This window comes from Neofelis nebulosa, chromosome 12, assembly GCF_028018385.1.
Source record: "Neofelis nebulosa isolate mNeoNeb1 chromosome 12, mNeoNeb1.pri, whole genome shotgun sequence".
Classification (NCBI taxonomy): domain Eukaryota; kingdom Metazoa; phylum Chordata; class Mammalia; order Carnivora; family Felidae; genus Neofelis; species Neofelis nebulosa.
In genome coordinates, this window is record NC_080793.1 from 33,862,402 (window position 1) to 33,886,828 (window position 24,427).

The 24,427-nt window shown below is 48.4% G+C and overlaps 1 protein-coding gene across 1 annotated transcript in view; it reads left to right on the top strand.

The window, feature by feature from the left end:
• Positions 1-24,427, top strand: part of GABBR2 (gamma-aminobutyric acid type B receptor subunit 2) — a 351,377-nt gene that overhangs the window by 90,427 nt on the left and 236,523 nt on the right. The window contains exon 2 of the mRNA XM_058694795.1: positions 20,007-20,144. Coding sequence (XP_058550778.1) covers positions 20,007-20,144 — 138 coding nt within the window. The remainder of the gene's footprint in view (positions 1-20,006; positions 20,145-24,427) is intronic.

Here is a 24,427-nt window from a genome sequence, read left to right on the forward strand (position 1 = left end):
AGCACAGTGTCTCAGGCAAGAGGGTCTGCCCCAGCTGCTCGGTGACTTGCCGTGTGCCCTTGGTGACTTCCTGCCCTTCCCTCCACTCCAGTTTCCTCACGAATAGAGGGTAGCTGGGAAAGGAGGCCTCCAGCCTACTGACTGCACATGAGTCCATCCTCCAGACAAGAGGACGTTTTGTGCCCCTGTGTGTTCATTATGGTGTTCCATGTTCATTTCTCTTTAGTTTCTTTGTATGGTGCATTTGAAAAACACTTTCCTGGCCCTGCAGAGAACAAAGGCATGCGTTCTCTTTCCATACCTAGGCTCAGGGATTAAGGACGAATGGATTTCTCTCCCATTTTAAGATTAGAAAACTGAGATCCAGGAGAGGCCATGAGACCGGTCCTGGCAAGATATTATCACGTTCCTGCTTGTTTGGTTCAAATTGTGGGAAAATATACATAATAGCAAATTTACCGTTGGAGCCATTTTTAAGTGTGCAGTTTGGCAGCATTAAGTTCATTCACACTCTTGTGCATTCATTGCTGCCATCCATCGCCAGAACACTTCATCTGCCAGACCGAAACTCTGTACCTATTAAACTCTAGCCCCCCATGCCCCCCTCCCCAGCCCCTGGGAGACACCACTCTACTTTCTGTCTCCGTGAATTTGACTCCACTACGTCCCTCATCTAAGTGAATCATGCAATATTTATCCTTTTTATCTGCCTCATTTCACTTCCTGCTTGCTTTTTTTTTTTTTTAATTTCAAGAACTGCATTCAAATAATATATATATATTTAAGGCTCAGGAAGGATCTGTTAGACCTAAAAAGAAAACAAAGTAAGAATTTCACAGCAAGGTTGCTACTTGGGGAAAAAATAATCATATTTTTTTCTGCATGAAAATGAATAAGCCCTAAAAAATCCTCCTGTTCTCTTTGCAGGATTTATGAAGTAATTTTTCTTTGCCCTCCACCTGGGAAAGGGCCCAGGAGGCCAGGACAAGTGTTTAAGAAGCAGAGTCCCGGGGAGGGGGCACTGTGGAGGCCATACGCAGCCTTACTTTTTACCCTGTGTCTGGGCTGGGTGGGGGTCCTCTCATGGTTAGAACCGGGCCCAGTTTTAGGGGGTGGTTCTGACAGGACCTGCTCTAGAGACACCAAACTACTGCCTGTAAGAATCCTCCCAGAACCCTGGAGCTTGGAGATCCTAGAGGCTGTCCCAGGACCAGGATCCTAAAGCCCAGAGACAGGAGGGGCTGAGTCCAAGGTCACCCAGCAAACAGCAAACAGCAAACAAATAGGAACCCAGGGCTTCAGTCCCAGGACAGGCTGTGCCCTAGGATTGGGCGCCCTTCAATGTACATGGACTTCCAGCCCCTCCCCATCTGAATGCATTATCCTGAATGCATTATCCCCATCTAGCCTGACCTGCCCTCTGCCATGTGAGGGAGGGAGGCTCATTAGACCTGTTTTACAAGAAACTCAGGAGAGTGGAGTCCTGCCCGGCAGGCACTAGCCAGGAGTTGGCAGAGGAAGATGGAGACTGGGTGACAGCTCCTGGTTCATCTCCTTTTGTACCCCGGGTCCTGGGTCCAGGGCTCAAAGATCCTTCCTCCAGCTCAGCGGTTTTTCCGCCTATGTTTCCATCACCTCCTATGCTTTCCTGCCTCTAGCAGGTCACACTAACCTGGGGTGAAACCATCTAGAGGATTCTCGATCCCTCAGATTCTGGGATTCTGAGTGGCTGTTTTCAGTGGCCAGGCTTGGATGCTTCTGGAGTTGGAGGGGAACTATTACCAAGTTATTCTGGTTCTTAGTTGCTTTGACCTTCAGTATTACATTAGGAACCATAGCAGTGGGGCTGGTTTAATGATAATTAAGATTACTGTTACTAATTCCCCATGATGCTCTCCAGGGTCTGCCGTCCACTGCCCTCCCGCCATGCTGGCCTCCCTTGCTTCCTGTGACACCTCCATCCTGCACAGCCTCTCACCTTCTCTGCGCTCCCCACACTCTCTTCTGGGTATCAGTCATTGCTGATAGGGAATTTAACAGTTCACTTCCCACCAACACCACCCTGCACAACCTGTCCCCCCACTTGATTTTTCCATTTAGCACTCATCACCGTATAACACATTTTACCTATCGCTGCATTATTGAACGTTTACTAACATTTTACTTATCCTACTTAATTTATCCTCTCCTTCCCCGACTGGAATGGCTGGAATGGAAGCTCCCAGAGGGTGGGGATTTCATTACCTGCTGCGTCCCCACCACCTGTCACAGTGCCTGACACATAGTAGGTGCTCGTGAAATTCATGTAGAGCGAATGAGTGAATGAACGCTGTTCTCGATGTGGGCCACCCTCCTCCACCCCCTCCATCTGGCTAATTTCTCCTCATGTTTCCAGATTCAGCGTAAGTGCCTCCTCCTGCAGGAAACCTACCCTGACTGCTGGTGCTGGTTCAGTGGCCTTTTTTGGGCCCCACACTGCAGCTCTTTTCACAGCATGCTTTCCCATCCCCTGCCGTGTTTGCTCCCTGGCTTCTCTCTCATCCCCACTAGCCTGTGGCTTTTAAAAATGGGCTCTGACTTGTTTCCCTCTGTTTTCCCATTGCCTGGCATAGAGCTTGGCTTGCAGGAGATGCTTAGTAAATGCCTGATGCCACAAACTGAATATATACAGTATTGATAACTAGCTAAGGGCTCCGTCCCATCTAGTCCTTATAAGTGTGCTAGGGTTAGGCCTTCTCAGCACTGCTTGTCTGTTTCACAAAGGAGGGAGGTGCAGGGGTGTGAGCTCCCACCCAGGTTGCAATGGGCTGCCCTCTGAGGACCTGGACCCACCCCTGGCCTTCCAGAGGCTGCTGCTCTTGGAGCTTTGTCAGCCACTTGGTTAAAGGTCTTGCAAAGGGGCTTCTTCAGAGTGGATCATACTCCTAAATGCACCTGATCCCTAACTGCTGCCCCAAGATCTATGGGAGCCTTTCCTGGAGCCCCAGTCCTCAAGTGAATCCCCCTTTTTGGAGCCTCCCCAAACCTCCATCAGCACTTCTTTCTGGGTCCTACTCTTCAAAAGAATTTCTTCTCCCGGAGAAGTTGTTCGTGGTATCTGTTTTCTGATCTGTCTTTCCAGTTAGGCTTCGTGCTGAAATCCCTTTGCATGCTTTCTAGGCAGGGAGAAGCTTCACATCCTTCAGGGTCCAGGCATGGCCCCAGGCACTGCAGTCTGGGTGGGCAGTGCCATGGGGGCTTGGAGACCACTGAGCAGGACCTCAGCCATGGGGAGGATGTGGGGGTGGGGGCAGGCAAGGACTGGGTCCTGGGGATGCAGACCTAGGAAAGTGTGTTAGGACTTCAGACTTGGAGAAGCTAGGGTACAGGAACAAGGGTTGAGATGGGGACACAGCTGGGCCCAAGGCTGCCTGTGCAAGTAGGACCCCCGAAGTCAACTTCCATATGAGGTCAGCACCGCACCTGTGGGGTCAGGTGGCCACCGGGAGGGGAGCTGGGGAAGCTGGCCCAGAGTATCAAGGCGCTGGGAAAAACCACCTCCTGAAAGGAGCCCAGAAGACAGGTGCCCGCAACAGAGGTGGAAAGGCATATGACGGGACTGGGGAACTAGAAAGTCCCTGAGTAGAGTCCCCTGGTCACTGTGGTGTGTGACAGAGGCCCAGCCTCCATCCATCAGGCGGGGGAGTGACCACCCTGTCCCCAGCTGGAGGACAGGAGAGGCACATAATTAACTCTGAGTGAGCGGCTGCTGACGGAGAACGAACCTCCTGAGTGATGAGTGTGGCTGTGGGCTCAGGGGGTGACAAGCCCATCAGGCCTGCAGTCACCACTCACCTCCGAGCAGGCGTCTAGTGAAGGTTTGAGCACAGGCAGGAAGCTGTGTCAGCCTGCAGACCCCTGGGGGTGCTGGGGGGACAGCTCTGGACTGTGTCCCAGGAAATGACTGTCAGGTCCCAGGGAGAGTCGGTGGGGTGGGCAATTGGCCAGCCCCTAATCTGCATCTGTCCAGCACTGGACTCAGCAGTGTCCCCAGGCAGTGTCCCCAGGGCCTTGCATCCCCTCCTGGCTTCTCCGCCTCACTTCCCAGTGGCCCAGGATGCATAGGACCCTGGAGGAAAGCTAGGACTCCCCTCTCCCTCTGAGGCTTCCCTTCCTCTGCTTTCTGCACCTGACCCTTCCCTCCGCCTGTCTTACTGCCAGGTCTTTGTCTCCCACCTAGGCCCCCACTCTGGCCTCATTTTACCCAGCCCTTTGCCCAGCCTCTCTGCCTTCGTATCGTCCCTCAGGTGACAGGAAGGGTTGTCCTCCCGGCTCGGCTCTGGTGACGTCATTATCAGGTTAAGCCCTTTTAACAACGCCCCCGAGTTTAATAGGTACGGAGCTTTTGTGTTTGACATGATGAAAACATTCTGGAAATAGATACTGATGATGGTCACACCACATTGTGGGTGCACTTAATGCCACTGAATTGTACAATTAAAAACGATTAAGATGGTTAAAACAAAACAAAACAAAAGCTCCATGGGTCCCCCAGAATAGGTTGCAACCCTGTGTGGGGGGGCTCAAGTGCCCTTTCCGGTCCACCTCTCATTTCTTTCGTTCGCCCGTGGACGCGCCAACCCAGAGAACCATTCGCTATTCCTGAGACTTACTCCACTTTTCCCGTCTCCTTGTCTCTCCCCAGGGAATTTCAGGATTAGAGTCTTTTACTAATTTACTCCTTTACTCAGTGAAGTAATTCTTTCTACAGCCACCTCCTGCAGGCTTCTGCCTGAACACCCCTAGTGACAGGCAGCCCACTGTACTACTAGGCATTTTACCCCATTTCTGGATGGCTCGGAGAGTAAAAGGCAGAGGCTGTATGGCCTGGGTTTGAGTCCTGGGGTCAGGACTTAACTAGTCATGTGACCTCAAGCTTTTCAGTTAAGCTCCCTGAATTTGTATTTTCTCCTCTGTTCAATGAAGGGTAGTGTTGGTATCCATTTTACAGGGTCATTGCAAATATTCAATGAGGTCTATTATGAATAGTAACTGAGATGATACATATGAAGAATTTAGCGTAGTGCCTGGCACATAGGCCAATGCCAAAGAAACGTTAGTGTGATATGTATAAATTGAACCAAAATCTGGCCTTGAGCACCAACCAAAACACATACTGTTAGGGCAAGAAGGAATCAGAGATGAAGCATGGCAGTCATTTGTAGGTTCCCTGACACCTAGGTCCCCTCTCCTGCTGGCCAGGTTGCACTTTGGGTCCCTGGGACTTTTCTGGGTCAAGTCTGATCAGTGAGTTCCATTTAACTGCTGGTTGAGCGTCTCCAGAATTGTCTTTTTCCTTCTCCTTTGGCAAATGGCAGCATTTAAGATGGCGGTTGTTCCATGAGTTTGGACCCCTGAGTTACTATGACACGTCGAGCTCCCCTCACTGAGAGAGAAATCAGTATTTCTGGAGTGTCCCATTGAGATTTGGGGGTGTTCCATTGGGAATTGGGCATGTGTGTTGCCACCGCACAGCCTAACCTCTCCTGATGGATAAATCTGCTAACTCACCCTTCTCATCTTACAAGTGAAGCCCGGTGAGGAGGAGGTCACAGGGCCAGGCAGTGGGAGGCCTGGCCTCACCTTGTGCAGGACTGGATCCTGTACTTGACAGAGCTGGGTTTCTTCTTTCTTTCATTCCTTTCCTCATTGGTCTTCCCCATCACTGGGTCCTGTTAAGGGGGCTGTTGAGATGGATCCATTTGACTGGGTCCTGTCGATGTCATGTGCTGGTCAAACCCAAGTCTCAGAGCCCCTTAGTTAAGGGGCCTGACAAGTGAGCTCTGCTCTGGGCACGTTTTTCCCAGGGGTGCTGGACCAGGTTGCTCATCAGGCCTCACATCTGGACTGTGGTCCCTACCTCCTAGCTGACCTCCTCTTCCCCCTGCGACCTCCCTCCCCGGCCTCCTCCTTCCTCTACACCAGACTCCAGAGGCATTTGTGTGAAACCAGCTTCCATCTCGGCACTCCCCTGATTAAAGAAAGTGCTTCCTGCTGCCCAAAGGGAAGAAACCCCTCCCTGCCTGCTGCCCAGCTATCTGAGCGTCCCCAGGGCACTGGCCCACCCATCTGCCACATCCCCTCTGCACCCTGTGCTCCTGCCCCAGAAGCAAAGTCTCCATTTCTCCTGTATGCCTGACACTTTCCTGTTGCCAGGCCTTTGCTCCTGCCGGATCTCAGCCTGCTGTGCCTCCCTGTCACCTCTGTCTCTTCCACACTTTCAAGGCTCAGCTTGACTGCACCTCTTCCAAGAAATCTGGGCAGAATATGTCAGTGTGACTTCAATATTCCTTCCTTTTTTGCGTGACTTGTGTGTCTCCTGTGGTTCCCACTTTTATCTGGCCTTGTGTTACAGCTTTTTGTTTCAGCCTTCTCTCACACTCCCTGATGGCCGAGGCCACCCCCAGCACCTACCCCAGGACCTGGCTCTTCATCACCCCCCATGAGTATGATCGGAGGAAACCCGTGCTCTGTAACTGATCCAACTCTGCTGTGGCCCGCACCACATTTTCCCAAATTGTTTCTGTGTCTACAGCGGTCTCTAGACTGTAAGTCCCTGAGGGCAGGGGTCGTGTCTTCACCCCCTCACATCTTCCACCTCCCTCGGCAAATGTGGAGCCAGGGCGCCCCTCAGAGAAGCGTATTGTGGAGGCATGTGTGGGGTGGAGAGGGGCAGCGGTGGCTTGGTGGCACACAGCTGGTGTGCAGTCCCTCTTCAGCAGGTGACCTGGGCCCCCATCCCCAGGGGAAGTGCTGAGAACTTGTGATATTTGTGCACACCTGTGGAAAGGAACATCGCCATCACCACTGCCTCCTGACAGGCAGCCTGCCTGTGTTTTGCGTTTGTGACCCTGACTTTTAAAAATGTCACACCTGCATAGGCGGGGGCCCCTATCGCCAGCTAACCACGAAACGCAGTCTGTAGCCACCAGTCTGAAAAACATGTGGTAATTTGCGTAGATGGCTTTACCCACGCAGGGGAGAGACGTGTGCTGTGGCCCCATCATCCTCAAATAACACAGTCTGCAGCTGGCCAAGAATCCAGAGTGACAACTTCAGAGAGAATACAGAAATGCCAGTGTTTCTCAGTATCCAGGATGGACAGTCTGGCTCTCTGGAGGCTTTTAGAAGCAGATGGTCTGTCCATCACCCTGAGGAAAGGGTGTGAAAAACTCAAGATGGCTGGACTTAATAAGCTCTTCGGGATGGAGATATGGATATGACTACTTTTTATTTCAGGTGGTAGCCATCCACAGGGATTGCACCCACCGCACAGCATAATGTTGCCCAGCCGATACGTTTTAAACACCTGTTTGGATCCAGGCCCTTTGCTGGGCATGGGGGACAGAGGGGACCAGGATAGCCCAGTGCAGCAAATCCTGAGCTGTTTCTGCTTATGTCCTTCCAATTCTGGTTTGACATCAGTGGCCTGCATGATAGGGGAAATATTTAAATGCACAGCATGCTTTCTTTCTGCCTTTTCCTGTCATCTTTTTCTCTCTTTAAAGTTTCACCTTTTTCTAATAGTTTTCCAGGTGTTTTGATTTCTTACATTTCAACATTTTTGCAGCAGGTGGTTAGAACAAATGGCTATTGGTCGATGCTCTCTAACTGCAGTAACAAACACCCTGTGTTCCGGTACTTTCATATACTAAGGCGATTTCTTGCTCATGTCATAGTCAAGTGCGGGTCGGGGGGTGTGTTGGTTGGGCACTCTGGGAAGCAGGTGCCCAGATGGAGTTGGAGGTGCACTGAGAAAGATACAGGGGGGAGGGAGCAGAGAAAGGCAGGACGGATCTTCTGACTGTGGGCAGGTCTGACTCCCCGTGAAAGGCTGGGGTTTTTGAGGGGAAGGGAGCAGGGTGGGTGGGAAGACGCACAGGCAACATTGCCGCTCTGAGAAAGTCCCACCCAGACCAGAGGCTCAAAGCTTGCCTGCTGTTGAGTCTTGTGCTGGCCAGAAACGGTGAGCCCCTGTCCCCCCTCCATGCTCAGTCAAGGGTTGGTTTGCCTGGCAGGAGTGAGAAATATCCCGAAGGCATGGTTCCCAGAGGCTGTCAGCTCTTGAGACTGTCCTCCTGCTGACGGTTTCTCTTGAAGTAGCAGTCCTACTTGGCCCCGGGGTGGGCCCCAGGGACTCAGGGTTGGGGGAGCCCTACCGCTTATAGGTCCTTGGAGTCTCCCCATTCACACTGTGGTAGAACAGAGAGCACAGAGTGGCCATGGAATGGCTTCATAGGCCAAGCACATGCCATTGGCCAAAGCTCAGTAGTCACACCTGGTTGCGAGGGAGGCTGCAGAATGTCGTGTGGCTGTGTGCCCAGGGAGAAAAACAGAACACAGATACCTTGGAGCAGGGATTCAGAGTCCGTATCCCAACTCTGCCTCTTACTGGCCGTGCAAACTTTGAGCAAAATTTCTCACCTCTCTGACCTTCAGTTTGTTTCCTCATTTATTAAAATATGAACAATAAAAGGACATACTTCATAGGGTTGTTGTGCGGATTAAGTGAGTTAATACATTTAAAGAAATTAGAATCGTACCTGGTACAAACAGTAAAAAAAAAAAAAATTGCTGTGTTATTATTATTACCCTCATTGTTTCCAAATTTAATATTTCAGTACACATTTTTTTTTAAATGTTTATTTATTTTTGAGAGAGAGAGTGAGACAGAGCATGAGTGGGGGAGGGCCAGAAAGAGGGAGACACAGAATCAGAAGCAAGCTCCAGGCTCTGAGCTGTCAGCACAGAGCCTGATGCGGGGCTCGAACCATGGACTGTGAGAACATGACCTGAGCCAAAGTCGGACGCCCAACCGACTGAGCCACCCAGGTGCCCCAGTAAACATTTCTTGAGTATCTACTCTGTTCAAGGAATTTTATATGTCACAGGAACTTAGTTGCTTTTCCTAGCACTTAATACATGCTCAGAAAATGTCTAAATGAGTTCATTTCGTTGGAAAAACAATACAGTGTGTGTTTAATTCAGTTGGCCATGGTGCTGGGCTAATTTTAAACATGATTTAGCAATAAGAAATGTAAAGTCCTGTTTCTCAGCTCAGAAAGTCGACCACAGAAGAACAGAAGGAGAGATTTACAATGGTTGAGAAAGCATGCTGGGTGTGACAGAAGCCTACCTATTTAAAAACGACCTTCCGTCTTTATAAAAATAATATATGCATTAAAAATTTTTTCAAGTTAACAAATAAGTACAAAGGAGAGTTACAAAAAATCATTCAAAATTTCACTATTTTTAACATTAGATGAGTCTCCTTCCAGACACCTCTCCATGCATATGTTATATGGAGGGGAGATGGACAGAAATCATTTTATAAAATGAGATCATTATTACATGCTATTTAAAACTGATGTTAAGTTTTATTTATTTGAATGTTACAGAAGAAAAAAAGGAAATGTAAAGTATAAGAAATTACTCCACATTAGACAATTTTTCCTTCATTATAGAAAATCCTTGTTTCTAAAATATCAAGGGTAATAAAAACAGTGAAAAACAATGAGGAGAGTCCTGGCTTTTAAACTCCAGTTTTCCATTTTCTTTTCTTTCCTTTATTAATTTTGTCTATTTATTTATTTTGAGAGAGAGAGAGCACAAGCAGGGCAAGGGCAAAGAGAGAGAATCCCAAGCAGGCTCTGCACTGTCAGCGTAGAGCCCGACATGGGGCTCAAACCCATGAACCGTGAGATCATCCCTTGAGCCGAGATCAAGAGTGAGATGCTTACCCAACTGAGCCATCCAGGTGCCCCTCCTGTTTTCAATTTTATTTATTTATTTAAAAAAAATTTTTTAATGTTTATTTATTTTTGAGAGAGACAGAGACAGAATGCGAGTGGGTTAGGGGCAGAGAGAGAGGGAGACACAGAATCTGAAGCAGGCTGCAAGTTGTCAGCACAGAGCCCGATGTGGGGCTCAAACTCACGAGCCGTGAGATCATGACCTGAGCTGAAGTCGGACGCTCAACCGACTGAGTCACCCAGGCACCCCTCCTGTTTTCAATTTTAGATAGTATAAAGTTTTCCTGTGGAGGAAATTTGTGACTCTTTTCCCTCCTCCTCTTTCTGAGTTTTATGTTACATTAGTGTCTTCACATTGTGGGTTGTTTCATGTGAAATGGGTCCAATGCACACGATTGCTCCTTTTTAGTCACAAGCCTCTGTTCCTGAGATTTGTGTTTTTTGAGTCGTATTTGGTTGGCTGCATTTATCATCTAGTAGTCTTTTTCTTCTCCCCCCACCCCCCAAGAAAGTTTCAAAGGTGTTTTGTTACCAAGATTATGTCTGCTGGTTTAGTAGTTTTTACTGACAGTAAACTCTGTGTGAAATAGGTGCCACATACAAGGAATGCATTTTAAGGTTGCATTAATAGAAGTCCATGCTCAGAATGAGGGAGGTGATCATTTCATTCAGTTTGGTATTGCGTCTAGGCATGCTCTGAACAAATCAGTAAAGAAAAGACAACCCAATAGAAAAATAGGCAGTCACTGGTCCAAAAGAAGAAACAGAAACACCTATAAACATATGAAAAGATGGCTTGTCCTCTTTAAAAATCAGGATCATACAAATTAAACTGACATCAGATACTCACAGGGTAGGCAACAATTACAGTTGGTAGGGGTGTGGAGTAGTGAGACCGACAGTGGGAGTGTAAATGGATAAAACCACTTTGAAAAGATGTGGGAGATGCTGTGATTTCACGACTCCATTTCCAGGTTCAGACCCTGCAGGAGCCCTGCGTGTGTGCCACGTAGAGAAATGTGCAGCCGTCTTACTTACAACAGCAGCCACACAGAATCCTGGAGACAACCCACGTGTCCGTCAACAGGGCAACGAACAAATAAGCCATGGCATAGTCCTACCGTGGAATGCTACACAGCCCTGAAAATGAATGAGCTGCAGCTCTGTTCAACAACACACATCTCACAAACATAACATGAAGCCATAAAGAGGTTTTCAGTTCAAGGTTCAGGCAAAATGTATAGCATGATTCTACATATGTGTATGTGTGTGTATATATATATATATTCAAAAACAAGCAAACTTACGTGATATAACGTTTAGAAAATGTAGACATGTAATTTAATTATAAAGAGGGGTGCCTGGGTGCCTCAGTCAGTTAACCGTCTGTCTCGTGATTGATTTCAGCTCAGGTCGTGATCCCAGGGTTGTGGGATCAAACCCTGGATTGGGCTCCATGCTGAGCGTGGAGCCTGCTTGGGATTCTCTCTCCCTCAGTCCCCCTCCCTCACTTGCACACTGCCTCTCTCTCTCTCTCAAAAAATTAAATAACTAACTAACTAAATAAATAAATAAATAAATAACAATTACGAAAAGCAAAGAAGGATAAATCCAGAGTAGGGGTGCTCCCTGGGTGAAGGCGGGGGTTGGGGGATACGTGGGGTGGCCACACACAGGCTTCCACGTAAGCTGGGTGTTGGGTATATGGCATGTTCATTTTGCTGTTTTTCATACTTTACTTAAGTTATATGTATAAGGTACATTCTTTTCTGCAAGTGAAATATCTCATATTCACATGTTCTTATTTAAAATAAAAACAGTGCTCACCTTCTGTGTGACCTTGGGCAAGTTATTTAGCTACTCTGAACCTCAGTTTCCTTCTCTGTAAGGGTGGAAATAATAATTGTTTCTGCCTTATAATAATATTGTAACAAACAGGATAATTTACACCACGTTCTTAGTACCAGGCCTAATACATAGTGAGTGCCTGGTGGGTGTCAGCTATGTGACTTTTCTGTACAGGGCAGATGGAGGTGTTTGGGCGGGCGGGGGGGGGGGCGGGGGGGGTGCATCCTAGAAATATCTGTCCTCTGAAGCCTTTCCAGAGGATGACCACAGATGGAAAGGGTGTGGAATCATATCATAAGAGGATGATTAGAAGAGTGAAGGGTCATTTGGCTTGAAAGCATGTCATGGAGTCAAGTCAGGCTGGCTGAGTTTAGGTATCTGAAGGGCTCTCATGGGAATGGAAGACTGTACGTATTCTAACAAGTTCCAGAGCAGGGGTGCGCAAACTATGGCCCGTGGCCCAAATCTGCCTGCTGCCTGTTTTGGTAAATACAGTTTTATTGGATTGCAGCCACACTCATTTGTTTATGTATTGTCTGTGGCTGCTTTTGTGCTACAGAGGGTTGACGAGTCGCAAATATGGTCCACAAAGCCTAAGATGTTTACTGCCTGGCCCTTTACAGGAAAGGTTCGCTGACCTTTGTTCTAGAATGAGAACTTGGAAAGGAAATGCAAAAAGAGGGTGATTTCAAGAACGACATAAGAACTTTCTAAGAAGCAGAGCTGGCCAATGACAAAGCAACTCCCTGGTGAGGTAGTGAGACCCCTGCCACTGGAGGGGTATAAACAGATGCTGACCACTCCTGGAGTGGGAGACACAGAGGGGGGGACTTTGTAGCTGGGGCAGGTTGGACACATCAGTTTTTAAATTCTTCTTCAATTCTGAAATTCTGTACGAAGTAAATTCTCAGTTTCAAATTGGTTGTTATTAACTGTGACATTTTCCTGGCATTTTTACATTTTAGTGCTTGGCAACATTTGCTTTGAAATTTTTTTTTTTTATTTTTTTATTTTTTTTTTATTTTTGGGACAGAGAGAGACAGAGCATGAACAGGGGAGGGGCAGAGAGAGAGGGAGACGCAGAATCGGAAACAGGCTCCAGGCTCCGAGCCATCAGCCCAGAGCCTGACGCGGGGCTCGAACTCACAGACCGCGAGATCGTGACCTGGCTGAAGTCGGACGCTTAACCGACTGCGCCACCCAGGCGCCCCATGCTTTGAAATTTTTAAGTCAAAAAAGTATTTTAATTCTTTAAAAATGAGATTTAAATGAAAATGGAATGTAGTCCAGAGTTCTACTTTTTCATTAAAAAAATGGATTTTCATGGCTTTTGGGTCCATTCCCATTTATAGGTGCTGAATTTTAAGAGCCTGTATGTGCCAATTATGATTTCTCTGTGACAAGTCTGTCCTTCCCAGGAAGGAGGAGCCATTGGAAATGAAACCAGGGAAAGGAGTTTGGGGACAGTGACCATGAGCTGCTGTAGAGTTGGAGTCCGCGGAGGGCCAAGAAGAAACATACTGGAAAGGAAAGGGGAGTGGGGGAGGGGGAAGCAACAGTTACAGAGGGCCTACTGTGTACCAGAGCCCATGTCCAAGTGGCAAAACTGCAGACCAGAGACTGGCCCATCCATAAGCTTTGAACCGTTGCAAGAGAATATGGGCCGTGAAGGAATTGTCTCCCCTGTGTGCGGGTCAAGGTTGGCCATGCCAACCGTCAGAATGCCCTCTAGAGGCGGGTGGGTGGGAAGGTTCTAATCGGGGAGTTGGGGAAGTTGGAGAACATGATAAAGCCCATAGCTTTCTTTCAGAGCACAAGAACCCCCTTATAGGGGCTCTGAGAGCAATTCATCAAAAGCCAAATCGCTCAAAGACAACTTGCCATAAACAATTTCTCACAGTGATAGTTTTGCCCAGTGACCGGCTCACTAAAAGCCGTCTGACAGACACCTTAAATGGGGGGCATAGAAAAGCTTTGGCATTTCCCTGGCTCATGCAGGGGCGGGTCCGAAGTCTGCAAGAAGAGGACGATAATAAACAGGCATTAGGGGAGCATCTCCAAGGGCAGCCTTGGGGAAGGACTGAAATGTGAAATGTAGGTGAAATTGACTTTCACCTGAGCTGGAAGGACAAATCCTTGTGAAATGGCCATGTGAAGTGTCTGCAAGGAGTCCTTCAGGAAACTCAAACTTAGAGAAATTCCCCCAGTGATTTGGTGAATTGATTCTCAGGCAAAGTGGCGTGCAATGGATTAACTTCCAGGGAGTGTGTGCGAGTGACTGGCTCAGCCAGTATCGCCTCGCAGTCCTCTCAGGACATTCACCTGCCCTTCTCCAGGCCGAAACCAAAAATCGCACGTGGGCGAGGACCTCCGGAGTCGTCCGCTTCGTGGTTTTCAGGCATTTTATGCTACTAGCAATGGAATCCCCTTTTTCAGATTAAGTATTACGTGGGACCTTGATGCTGAATATAGAACAGATATAGAAGAAGAGCTGCTAGGAGCCCAGGAACCCCCTCGCTGGCTCCAAAACTTCTCTGCCGGGTCCTAGGCAGGCGCCTGAGGGCCTCCAGGTCGACAACCTCCAATCTGGTTCATCCACAGAGACTCAGCTTTGGTCAGCTGGAAAGTCCCTCTAGTTAGGACACTATTCGTATCAGGCAAGAAGTTACAGTATCAGAATGAGGATGACAGAGGGGCTTCTGAGTGGCTCCGTCTGTTAAGTGTCCAACTTCAGCTCAGGTCATAATCTCATGGTTCGTGGGTTCAAGCCCAGCGTGGGGCTGTGCTGACAGCTCAGAGCCTGGAGCCTGCTTCAGATTCTGCGTCTCCCTCTCCCTCTCTCTGCCCCTCCCCTGCTTGTGCTCTGTCTCTCTCTCTCTCTCTCTCTGTCTCAGAAATAAAATAAAAAAAAAAGAAAGAAAAGAAATGAGGATGAGGGAGAGTAACATCTAAAATGGGACAGGTATGCCATGTGATTTTTATTTGGTAGTCACTTTATTTTTTTTTTTTATTTTTAAAAAAAAATTTTTTTTCAACGTTTTTAATTTATTTTTGGGACAGAGAGAGACAGAGCATGAACGGGGGAGGGGCAGAGAGAGAGAGGGAGACACAGAATCGGAAGCAGGCTCCAGGCTCCGAGCCATCAGCCCAGAGCCTGACGCGGGGCTCGAACTCACGGACCGCGAGATCGTGACCTGGCTGAAGTCGGACGCCCAACCGACTGTGCCACCCAGGCGCCCCTTGGTAGTCACTTTAAAAGTGCTCTCTTTAGGGGAGCTGGGGAAGTGTGCTTCGTGCCCCGTAGGTGGTTTATTCTGCCTCAGGTCCAGAGCACTAATCAGGAGGAGACCTGGGTTTGGAGCGTTATTCTGAGGGAAATGGTCCTTTCTAGAATACTGCTAGCTTTAACATCACCGTTGCCTGTTGAGCTGAGTTCTCCAGATTGTTGAGGAAGCTCTGAACCAGGAATCTTGAAATGCTTCCCCTAATCCTGACAGGGCAGTGACAAACCCCTTCCCTCCTCTAGTCCTTGGGGTCTGCATCTGAAAATGAAGGTACAGGGCTAGCTAGATTAGCGATGCCCATGGTGTTTGGATTTCACACACCAGTAAAAGCTAAAGAAGCAGAGTGGGGAGGGGGACGTGGAAGAGAAACTTCTATTAAAAAAAAAAAAACACTTTGGGGCACCTGGGTGGCTCAGTCAGTTAAGCGTCTGACTTTGGCTTAGGTCATGATTTCACGGTTCATGAGTTCAAGCCCCGTGTCAGGCTCTTTGCTGACAGCTAAGAGCCTGGAACCTGCTTCGGATTCTGTGTCACCCCCCCTTCTCTGCCCCTTTCCTGCTCGCACTCTGTCTCTCTCTCAAAAATAAATAAACAATAAAAAAAATAATAAACCCTTTATTTTGTCATGTTAAGATATTAAAAACAAAACCATTCGGGACACCTGGGTGGCTCATTTGGTTAAACACCCGACTTCGGCTCAGGTCATGATCTCGTCCTACATGAGTTTGAACCCCTCATCGGACTCTGTGCTGTCAGCACAGAACCTGCTTCAGATCCTCTGTCCCTCTCTCTCTCTCTCTGACCCTCCTCCACTCATGTCCTCTCCCTCTCTCTCTCAAAAATAAATAGACATTAAAGAAAACAGAAATTCATTTAAAAAAAACCATTCTACTATCTACAATTTTACAACAGAAAAACATTTCAACATACAGAGTCTGAAGCATCTTATCTACAAATTAAGGATAGCTTTTGAAATGAAATACATTTAACTTTAAAGAAAACCTCACTATATTATTCTTGCTTTTCTCATTCTACTTCACCGTGTTAGTTTTCCATTGCTGCTATAACAGATGACCACAGATTTAGTGGTTTACTCCACAGCCATGCATTGGCTCACACAGTCCACGGGCCAGAAGTCCAGGTACTGCATGATTCAGTTGGGTCCTCTTCTCAAGGCTTCACAAGGTCAAAATCAAGGTGTCTCCTGGGCAGGGTTCTTAACTGGAGGCTCGACTGGGGAAGATCCAGTTCCTTTGGATTGCAGGACTGAGGCCCCCATTTTCTTAACATGTGGCCCCGTTCACCTCCAAGCCAACAGGCACACTGAATTTATCCCATGCTTGGAGTCTCTGATTTCACTCCTGCTGCCAGCAAATGAGACCTCTGCTTTTTGGGACTCGTGTGATTACATTGACCACCTGGATAATTCTTCAAAGTCAGCTGATAAGAAACCTTAGTTATATCTGCAAAGTCCTTTTTCATGTAACATAACATATTCGTGAGCGTAAGATCAAGGGGCACGGATCGCGGGGGCCAAAATTCCACCTTTCACACCCAGCCTGGTGAGAATGGAGTAGGATAAACATTTGTAAACATTAGAAGATTCTTCCAGTTAAAATACTGGTTGTCAAATATTCTCCTGCTCTTGAGTTGACATTCAGGGTGTGTATTTGTGAGAAGTCAGGACATCATCATTATTACAGAGTCTTGCACAGACAGGGTACCAGGGAAATGTTTGCAGAGCGAACAAGTATTAATAAGTTCATTGTTGCTCATATTGTTTTAATGCAACTTTGATTATAAATCTTGTGGCACTGTATTATCATTGTCACCAGCTACAGATTAGGAAACAAGCTAAAATCATTACAAGAATGTATTAAAATGGGAAATGATTCAGTAAATCATGGTAGAAACAATTAAAACATGAACTGCTCTGTTATATCGGCTGTGTTCCGTGCAGGGTGGGAAGTGTTGCTTTCAATCAAGGAACAAGGACAATTAATAGAGGGCCCCAAGAAGCAATAAGAACTTAATCTTTCTTCTTTCCCTCTCTCCTTCCTTCCCATCTTTCATTTTCTCCTTCTCTCTTTCTTTCTTAGCAAAAAAAAAAAAAAAATTTTAATGCGGTCCATTTTTAAATTAAATTTATATTAAAAAATGGAATTATTTCCCAGATCTCTGCAAGCTGCAATTCTCAGCCTTGCCCAGGGCCTTTTGCCTTCCCCCCACCACCCGTCCCCACACCCTGCCCTCCCCCGGGTGCTTAGGGCCTGCTGGGCCCTACCCCTCCCCTGCACAGCCACTGTGCCCCATGTGACATGGCCTCCCCCTGCTGTCTCACCGCCTCTGCTGGACAGTGGGCTCTCTGAGGCCAGCCACCGCTCACACTCGGGTTTCCAGCCCTGTCAGCACCCTCTGTGGGTCAGAGTCTCTCAAATGAAAAGAGAGCAGTAAATACTGAGCCACTCTGGTCCCACATTATGATCACTTTAGGGGAAGGGAGAGGGAGCAGAAAGGAAGAGGAGGACCCAGAATGGAGAGGAATACAAAAGTAAGAGGAGGGACGTGGGCATAGAAGGAGAGGAGACAGAGCAGATACAGGGAGGACGTCAGAGGGCCCCTTCAGGCATGCAACAGATTCTTGCTGTCCCTTACTGAGCTCTGGGGAGATAGCTGTGAAAACAGTGACAAAAATCCTTGCTTTCGGAGGCTTACCTTCTAGTTGGGAGGTCAGTCAATATACAGGCATCAAAAAACAGGATGATTTCAGATAATGTTAGGAACTGCCTTAGGGCAATAAATAAGGTGGCATGTTAGGGAGTGACTGGAGGTGGGGGACATTTTGGATGGGGGACAGCGATGAGGAGGTAACAGCTATACCAAGTCCTAGATGATGAGAAGGAGTGAACCATGCCGAGAAACGAGTGAATATTGTTCCTGGCAGAGAAAACAGCAAGTGCAAAGGCCCAGAGTCAGGAAGGAAATTGCTCTCCGTTTCAAGGAACAGAAAGGAGGCTGATGAGCTGTACTTGATGAGCAAGGGAGAGAGATGGAGGAAAATCAGGTCAGAGTGGGAGGCAAGGCTGAACCTAGTGGCTTCTTGTGTCCATTATGATGGGGGGGTTCACACCCTGGCCCCAAACTTGTAAATAAGACAAAGTAGCTGTTATATAACCAGTTAGCCTAACACTTAGAGCGTTTTCTAGCAGCCCTGTCTAAGAGCCATCTGACTGGTGGAACTTAAGACCCAGACCCTTACAATTCTCTGAAACCGACAAGATGTGCTAGTCTTCGGTGATTTTCTTTTCTGTCCACAACGGTTATCATTTTATTGTCCTGTAGGACATTAACTGGTTTTGTATCTAATTTGGCAATCTTACCTTATTTCTTATTTTTCCATTCGCCATAAAAATCCCTGTCTCTCAAATTTTCTCTTGAGTCCACTTTGCCACGCTGCAGATCCCCTTATTAATGAGTTAAATAAAAGGTTGACATATACCCACTATCAATTTTCATAAGAATGATGTTTTTAACCTTTTGAGAATTACATTCTGCTAAGAGGTTGGGTTTTAAGTGCACGGAAAGCAGGACAGTCAGAAGGACTGGTTTATGTTTTACAAAGAAGCCTCAGACGGCTGGGTGGTGAGCAGGCTTAGCCGGGCCCCGGGGGAAGCAAGGAGCCCGGCTAGGTGCCAGTGCCTCTGTGCAGGGAAGAGACAAATGACAGAGTGAGTCCTCACCTACTCCTGCCATTTGAGGACATTTGTCCTTGTTCGTTTCCACACTGGATCCCTGGGATCTGTTTTAGTGGCCAGTTTTCGTCTCTGGTGTGTGAGCTCCTTGGCAGGAGCTGTGTCCAGCTTTTGTGTGACCTAAGCATCCAGCCCTGGACTGGACATAGCAGTGGTTGGCAAGGGTTTGCCGAGCGAATTCTCCTCTTCAGATCCTCCTCCTCCTCCTCTTCCCTTTCTTTTTCCCCTTCTTCTTCCTCCCCTTCTTCCTTCTTTTTTTATTGTGATAAAATATGCATAGCATAAAATTTACCATTTTAACCATTTTTAAGTGTACAGTTCAGTGATTAAGTACTTTCAATTGTCGTGAAACCGTCACCACCGTCCGTCTCCAGAATGTTTCCATCATCCCAAACTGAGACTCTGTCCTCTTAAACATGAGTGCCCCCCCCTCCCTTCTCCCCCAGCCCCTGGAAGCCACCATTCTGCTTTCTGTCTCCACGAATTTGACTCCTCTAGAGACCTCATCTAAGTGCAGTCCCACGATATCTGTCTTTTTGCATCTGGAGTTTTTTCATTTAGCATGATGTCATCAAGGTTCATCCGTGCTGTGGCATGTGTCAGAATTTCCTTTCTTCTTAAGGCTGAAAAACATTCCGTCGTGTGTGTATAGATCGCGTTTTGTTTATCCCTTCGTCTCTTGATGGATAGGTAGGTTGTTTTCACCTTTTTTGGCTATTGTGAATAATACTGCTGTGAACATGGATGGGCAAATATCTCTTCGAGTCCTGGCTGTCAGTTCATTTGGCTGTCTCCCCAGAAGTGGATTGCTGGATCATATAGTAATCCTGCTTCACTTTTGGGGGAACTGCAGTACTGTTTTCTCTCGCAGATACACCATTGTGCGTTCCCACAAGCAATGAGCCATGGTTGCAACTTCTCCACATCCTCACCGACACTTACTGTTTTGTGCTTTTTTGATAATGGGTGTGGATTTGTCTTCTTTTAAAATATAAATGACCCAGGAAGAGGGAGACTCCAGAGTGAGGCATCTGGGGGCTCTTTCCTCCGTGCGTTCTGCATGGAGATAATGGAGGAGCCAGAGGTCCTGGAGTTGGATCAGGGGGGTGCTTGGGCGGAGGAGAGCCTGGATGTGGGGGGGCCATCATCACACCCACTGAGCTTACAGCGTGGGTTCGGGGCTGGCTGAAGGAGAGGCCGCCCGATGGGGGAGCTGAAACCTAGAAGGTTTCCCGTGAGGAGATTTGTTTGTGTGAATCTGCTGTCGGGCCCCTGTCCCTGGGGAAAGCTGTTTCTAATTCAGGCTTCTCTTTCTGTCTGTTGCTCCCCAGTGTGATAATGCGAAAGGGTTGAAAGCCTTCTACGATGCAATAAAATACGGGCCGAATCACTTGATGGTGTTTGGAGGAGTCTGTCCATCCGTTACATCCATCATTGCAGAATCTCTCCAAGGCTGGAATCTGGTGCAGGTAAGGTTTGGGTCACTTTTGGTTAGGGGACTGTCTTCGGCTTCAGTCTTTTGCAGGAATGGTTCCTTGTGCAACATGGTTTCTAAGTTGCCCTGTTCATGCCTCCCCAACTCTTTCCTGGATGATCACACAGCTTCCTGCTACCCCCACTCCTGGCCCAACCCTCTGGCCTTTCTGGCACGGCCGATGCAGTGGGTCTCTGTGGGGTGGCCCCAACTCCACTGTGTGTTTGGAATCTTTTAGTGACTCCCTAGCCTGACTGTCAGTGCCATCAACATCCAGCCAATTGCCCACCTACCGTCATCTCTTGTCCCTGCCGCTCACCCCATGCCTCAGCCCCTCCCGACAACCCACCTTTCCCCAGAGACATCTTGCACCTTCAGACCTCTGAGCCCTGCTCTCACTGTTCCCTGATCAGATGGACTTTTATCTCCTTGCTGCCAAGCCTCCCTCCCCCACTGAAATTCTCTTGTCCACCAAGACTGCCCTTTCCCTCACATAAGCCTTTCCTGGGGCTCCTGACCAGTATTCACTCTTTACACTGGCAAATGTTATACACCATCCAGCCAGTGAGTGTAAGGTCTGATATAGACAAACTCACCAGTGCCAGCTGTTCTTTGGACTAGGAAAGAGAAGAGCATGGAAAGATGTGACCAATGAGAACGAGTGGTGGCCCACGCATGTGGTTTACTTCTTTGTTTCATCCATCCATCCATCCATTCACCCATCCATCCATCATCCATCCATCCATCCGTCCATCCATCATCCTTCCTTCCATCCACCCTTCCATCCATCATCCATCCATCCATCCATCCTTCTTTCCATCCATCCATTATCCATCCATCATCCATCCTTCCTTCCTTCCTTCCTTCCTTCCTTCCTTCCTTCCTTCCATCCATTCACCCTTCCTTCCTTCCTTCCTTCCTTCCTTCCTTCCTTCCTTCCATCCACCCTTCCTTCCATCTATCCATCCATCCATCCATCCATTCTTCCATCATCCACCCTACCATCCATCCAACAAATATAACAGGCAACTTACTATGTGCCTGGAATTTTGGTAGACACTGGGGGATATAGTGCTAACAGGACAGGTAGGGCACCTTCCCTTTCAGAGCTTACATTCTAGGAGGGAGGTAGGTAGGCAGTAAGCAGGTAAACAAGTAATAATGCTAAGAGCTAACACTTGTGTAATATGTATACCAGGCTTACAACATACCAGACACTCTTCTGAGCACTTGTTTGCGTTAATTCAATCCTTAAAAGTTCTCTGTGCCGTAGTCACTATTATCCTCATTTTATAAAGAAGAAAACCTGGGCGCACAGAGGTCTAGTAACTTGCTCAGGGACTGTCAGCTCATAGGTAACAGAGTCAGGATTTACACTCAGGCAGTCTGTCTCTTAAGCAAAGACTGCAGTAGGAAACAGCCAGGATAGAAATAAGCAGGGTGATGGGACTAGCGTTGACGGCCCCAAGGCAGTTAGGGAGGGCCTCTTGACGGAGGTGACCTTTGGGCTGAGACCTGAAGGGTGAGAAGGAGCTGGTTGGGTGGATGGAATAGGAAATGCAGGTGGCCTGTGCTGAGAAAGAACTTGTCATGTTCAGGGAACAGAGAAGGGGCAGTGGGGCAGGAGCATGGTGAGTGGGGAGCCAGGATGGGAATGAGGAAGCCAGTGGAGCCTGACCACAGCAGGATCTCGTTTCACCGCACTCCTGCTGACTGAGGAGCTCAGTGAGTCTGGCCCTGCTTGCATGGGATGCTGGGGGTAGAGCCCTGACCTCACGGCCCAAAGGGAGGCAGGAGCTGTCTGAGGCTGAGGTATGATGAGGAAGGAGCGAGGTCCCAAGGAAGGCTACCCACTCAGCCCAGGGGCAAGAAAGGCTTCCCAGAAGAGGGATGTGGAGCTGGCCGTGAAGGAAGAGAGGACGCTGGACAGCTGGAGCCGTGAAGGAGAGCATGGCCGGCAGAGGAAACGGGGCACTCGGAAGCAAGAGGTGGGGGAGTGTGTGGGCCTGGGGAGCACTGAGTCATTCGCTGTGGCCTAAGCCGGCCACGTTGAATGTGGGTGGATGCAGCAGGAGATGAGGTCAGAGAAGCAGCTTGGCATGCTATGGTGCAAACCCAACCACGTGCCTGGGACCCAGCACCACTCACCTGGCTTCAGGCCCTGTGGTGCCTGCAAACAGTGAGACCTTGGGCAGGTCACCTTCTCTTGCTTCAGCTTCCTTTCCTGCAGACTGAGGAGCACGCTGTACTCCCTACTCGGCAGGGCCAGGCACTGCCTCTCTGAGCCTCAGCTCCTTGTATGGAAAAGCAGGGGAGGGAGAAGGCCGGTCTCATAGGACTGCTGTGTGGGGTAAATGATCACATTGTGATCAGAATCTGTGATCTGTGGCTGGCACATCCTTAGCACTAAGTGTTTCTTGTTTTATCCTTATCCCTGCCCTGCCTCCTGCCGCTCCCCGAGTTGACTACCCCAGCTTCTCAGCATCCTGGGTCTTTCTTGCAACACTGTTCCCACCCCCTGAAACGGCCCGTTCTTAGACATCCGGCTTGAATGGTGCCTCTTCCAAGAAGCCTTTCCTTACTGCACTCTCTAAAGTCTCCCCTCTAGAAATTCTTTTCCTCACTTCCCTGTGTTTACTTCTAGCTGAGCACAAACATGGCCCACCCCCCCCCCCCCCCCCGCACCTCTGCCTGTCCCTCTCTGAGGGCTTGGCAGAAGTGGGGGCATGTTTAGCTGGGCTTTGAGCTCCTTAAGGAGAGAACCTGGGCCTGAGTTACTCCTGTTTTTCCTGGTGCTTAACACTTCACAGACATTATCATATGTCTGTTGAATGAACAGAAGCATGGAGGGAGGAAGGCAGAGATGGAGGGATGGAAGAACCTGCAGACGGACACTTTGTTCAAACATGGCAGGTCAAGCTCTCTGGAGAAGCCCCATCCAGAGAGGAATCCAGGGAGCTTCCGGGCCTTTTCACCACCTCACTTGGATCCATTTGCCCTCAGAATTCTCTGAGGAGCTGTAGAAGCAAGCAGGACATTGGGAACTTCTAGCTTGCCAGCCAGAGCTCCCTGGCCCCCGCATGAGCACGACAGGCCTCCAGCTTAGAGAAGTTGACAGGACAGGAGACTGGGTTATGAAATGGAGATTGTACTAGTTATTGCTGCATAACGAATCGCCTCCAAATTCAGTGGCTTAAAACAACAATAATTATTATTTCATTATTTCTGTTGGGTCAGTAATTCAGACCCAGAGAATGGCTTGTGTCTGCGTCATGATGTTTGGGGTCTGCCTGGAAGATTTGGAGACTGGGGTCTAGCATCATCTGAAGGCTTGACTGGGGCTGGAGGATCAGCTCCCAAACTGGCTCCCTCACATGGCTGGCAAGTTGGTATCTCTCCATGCAGGTCTCTCCATAGAGATCTAGAGTGCCTCCATGGCATGACAGCTGGCTTCCCCCAAAGCGACTCATCTAGAGACCAAGGCAGAGGTTGGCAAAGTCTTTCAGGACCTCGCTTCGGAAGGTACACACTGTCATTTATGCCTATTCCACTGCTCACACAAATTAGCTCTTATTTAGTGAGGGAGAGGACTAGGCAAGCTGTAGCGGGAGGCAAAGGTCACCGGGGTCCATCTTGGAAGCTGACTGCTGCAGGAAGGAGTAATTCTCTGAAGAAGGCGGGAGCTCAAGTTGCCCAGAAAAGGAGGCTTAATGCTGAGTCCCTTCTGTGTTTTGAAGAGCTCCTGCTCATCCTTCAAAACCCTGGATAAGTACCTCTTCCTCTATGATGCCCTCCTTGGTTCCTTGCCTTCTGTGGCTCCCATCCTTAGCCCCAAAAGTAAATGAATTGCTCCTTCCTAAATAAAGGCTTCTCTATGAAGGCTTTCTCCCCCAGGCTGGTGCAAAGTGGTTCTTATGCGGAGGGGACAAAGTATCTTACTCATTTTATGTATAAAGCACAGATATATATATAGACATAAATAGGTGTATAGTATATTGTGGTATTAACATTTCATGAGTGGTGCAGGATTAGGAAAACATGTACGAGGCTTCCTCGCAGAGTCGTAGTGACAAGAATATTGGGAAACAAGGTTCTTCGTCACTTCTATTGCACACGGTATTTTGTCATTAAATGAATTACATCTTGTGGGAAACGGTTTATTCTATATCCAGGTGTTCCCTACTAGAATAGGAGCTTCTTGGGGGGGGCAGGGGCCCCCATTTCCTTCATCTCCCGGTTCCCAGGGCCTGCTGCAGGGCCAGGCACCAGCTGGGTCGT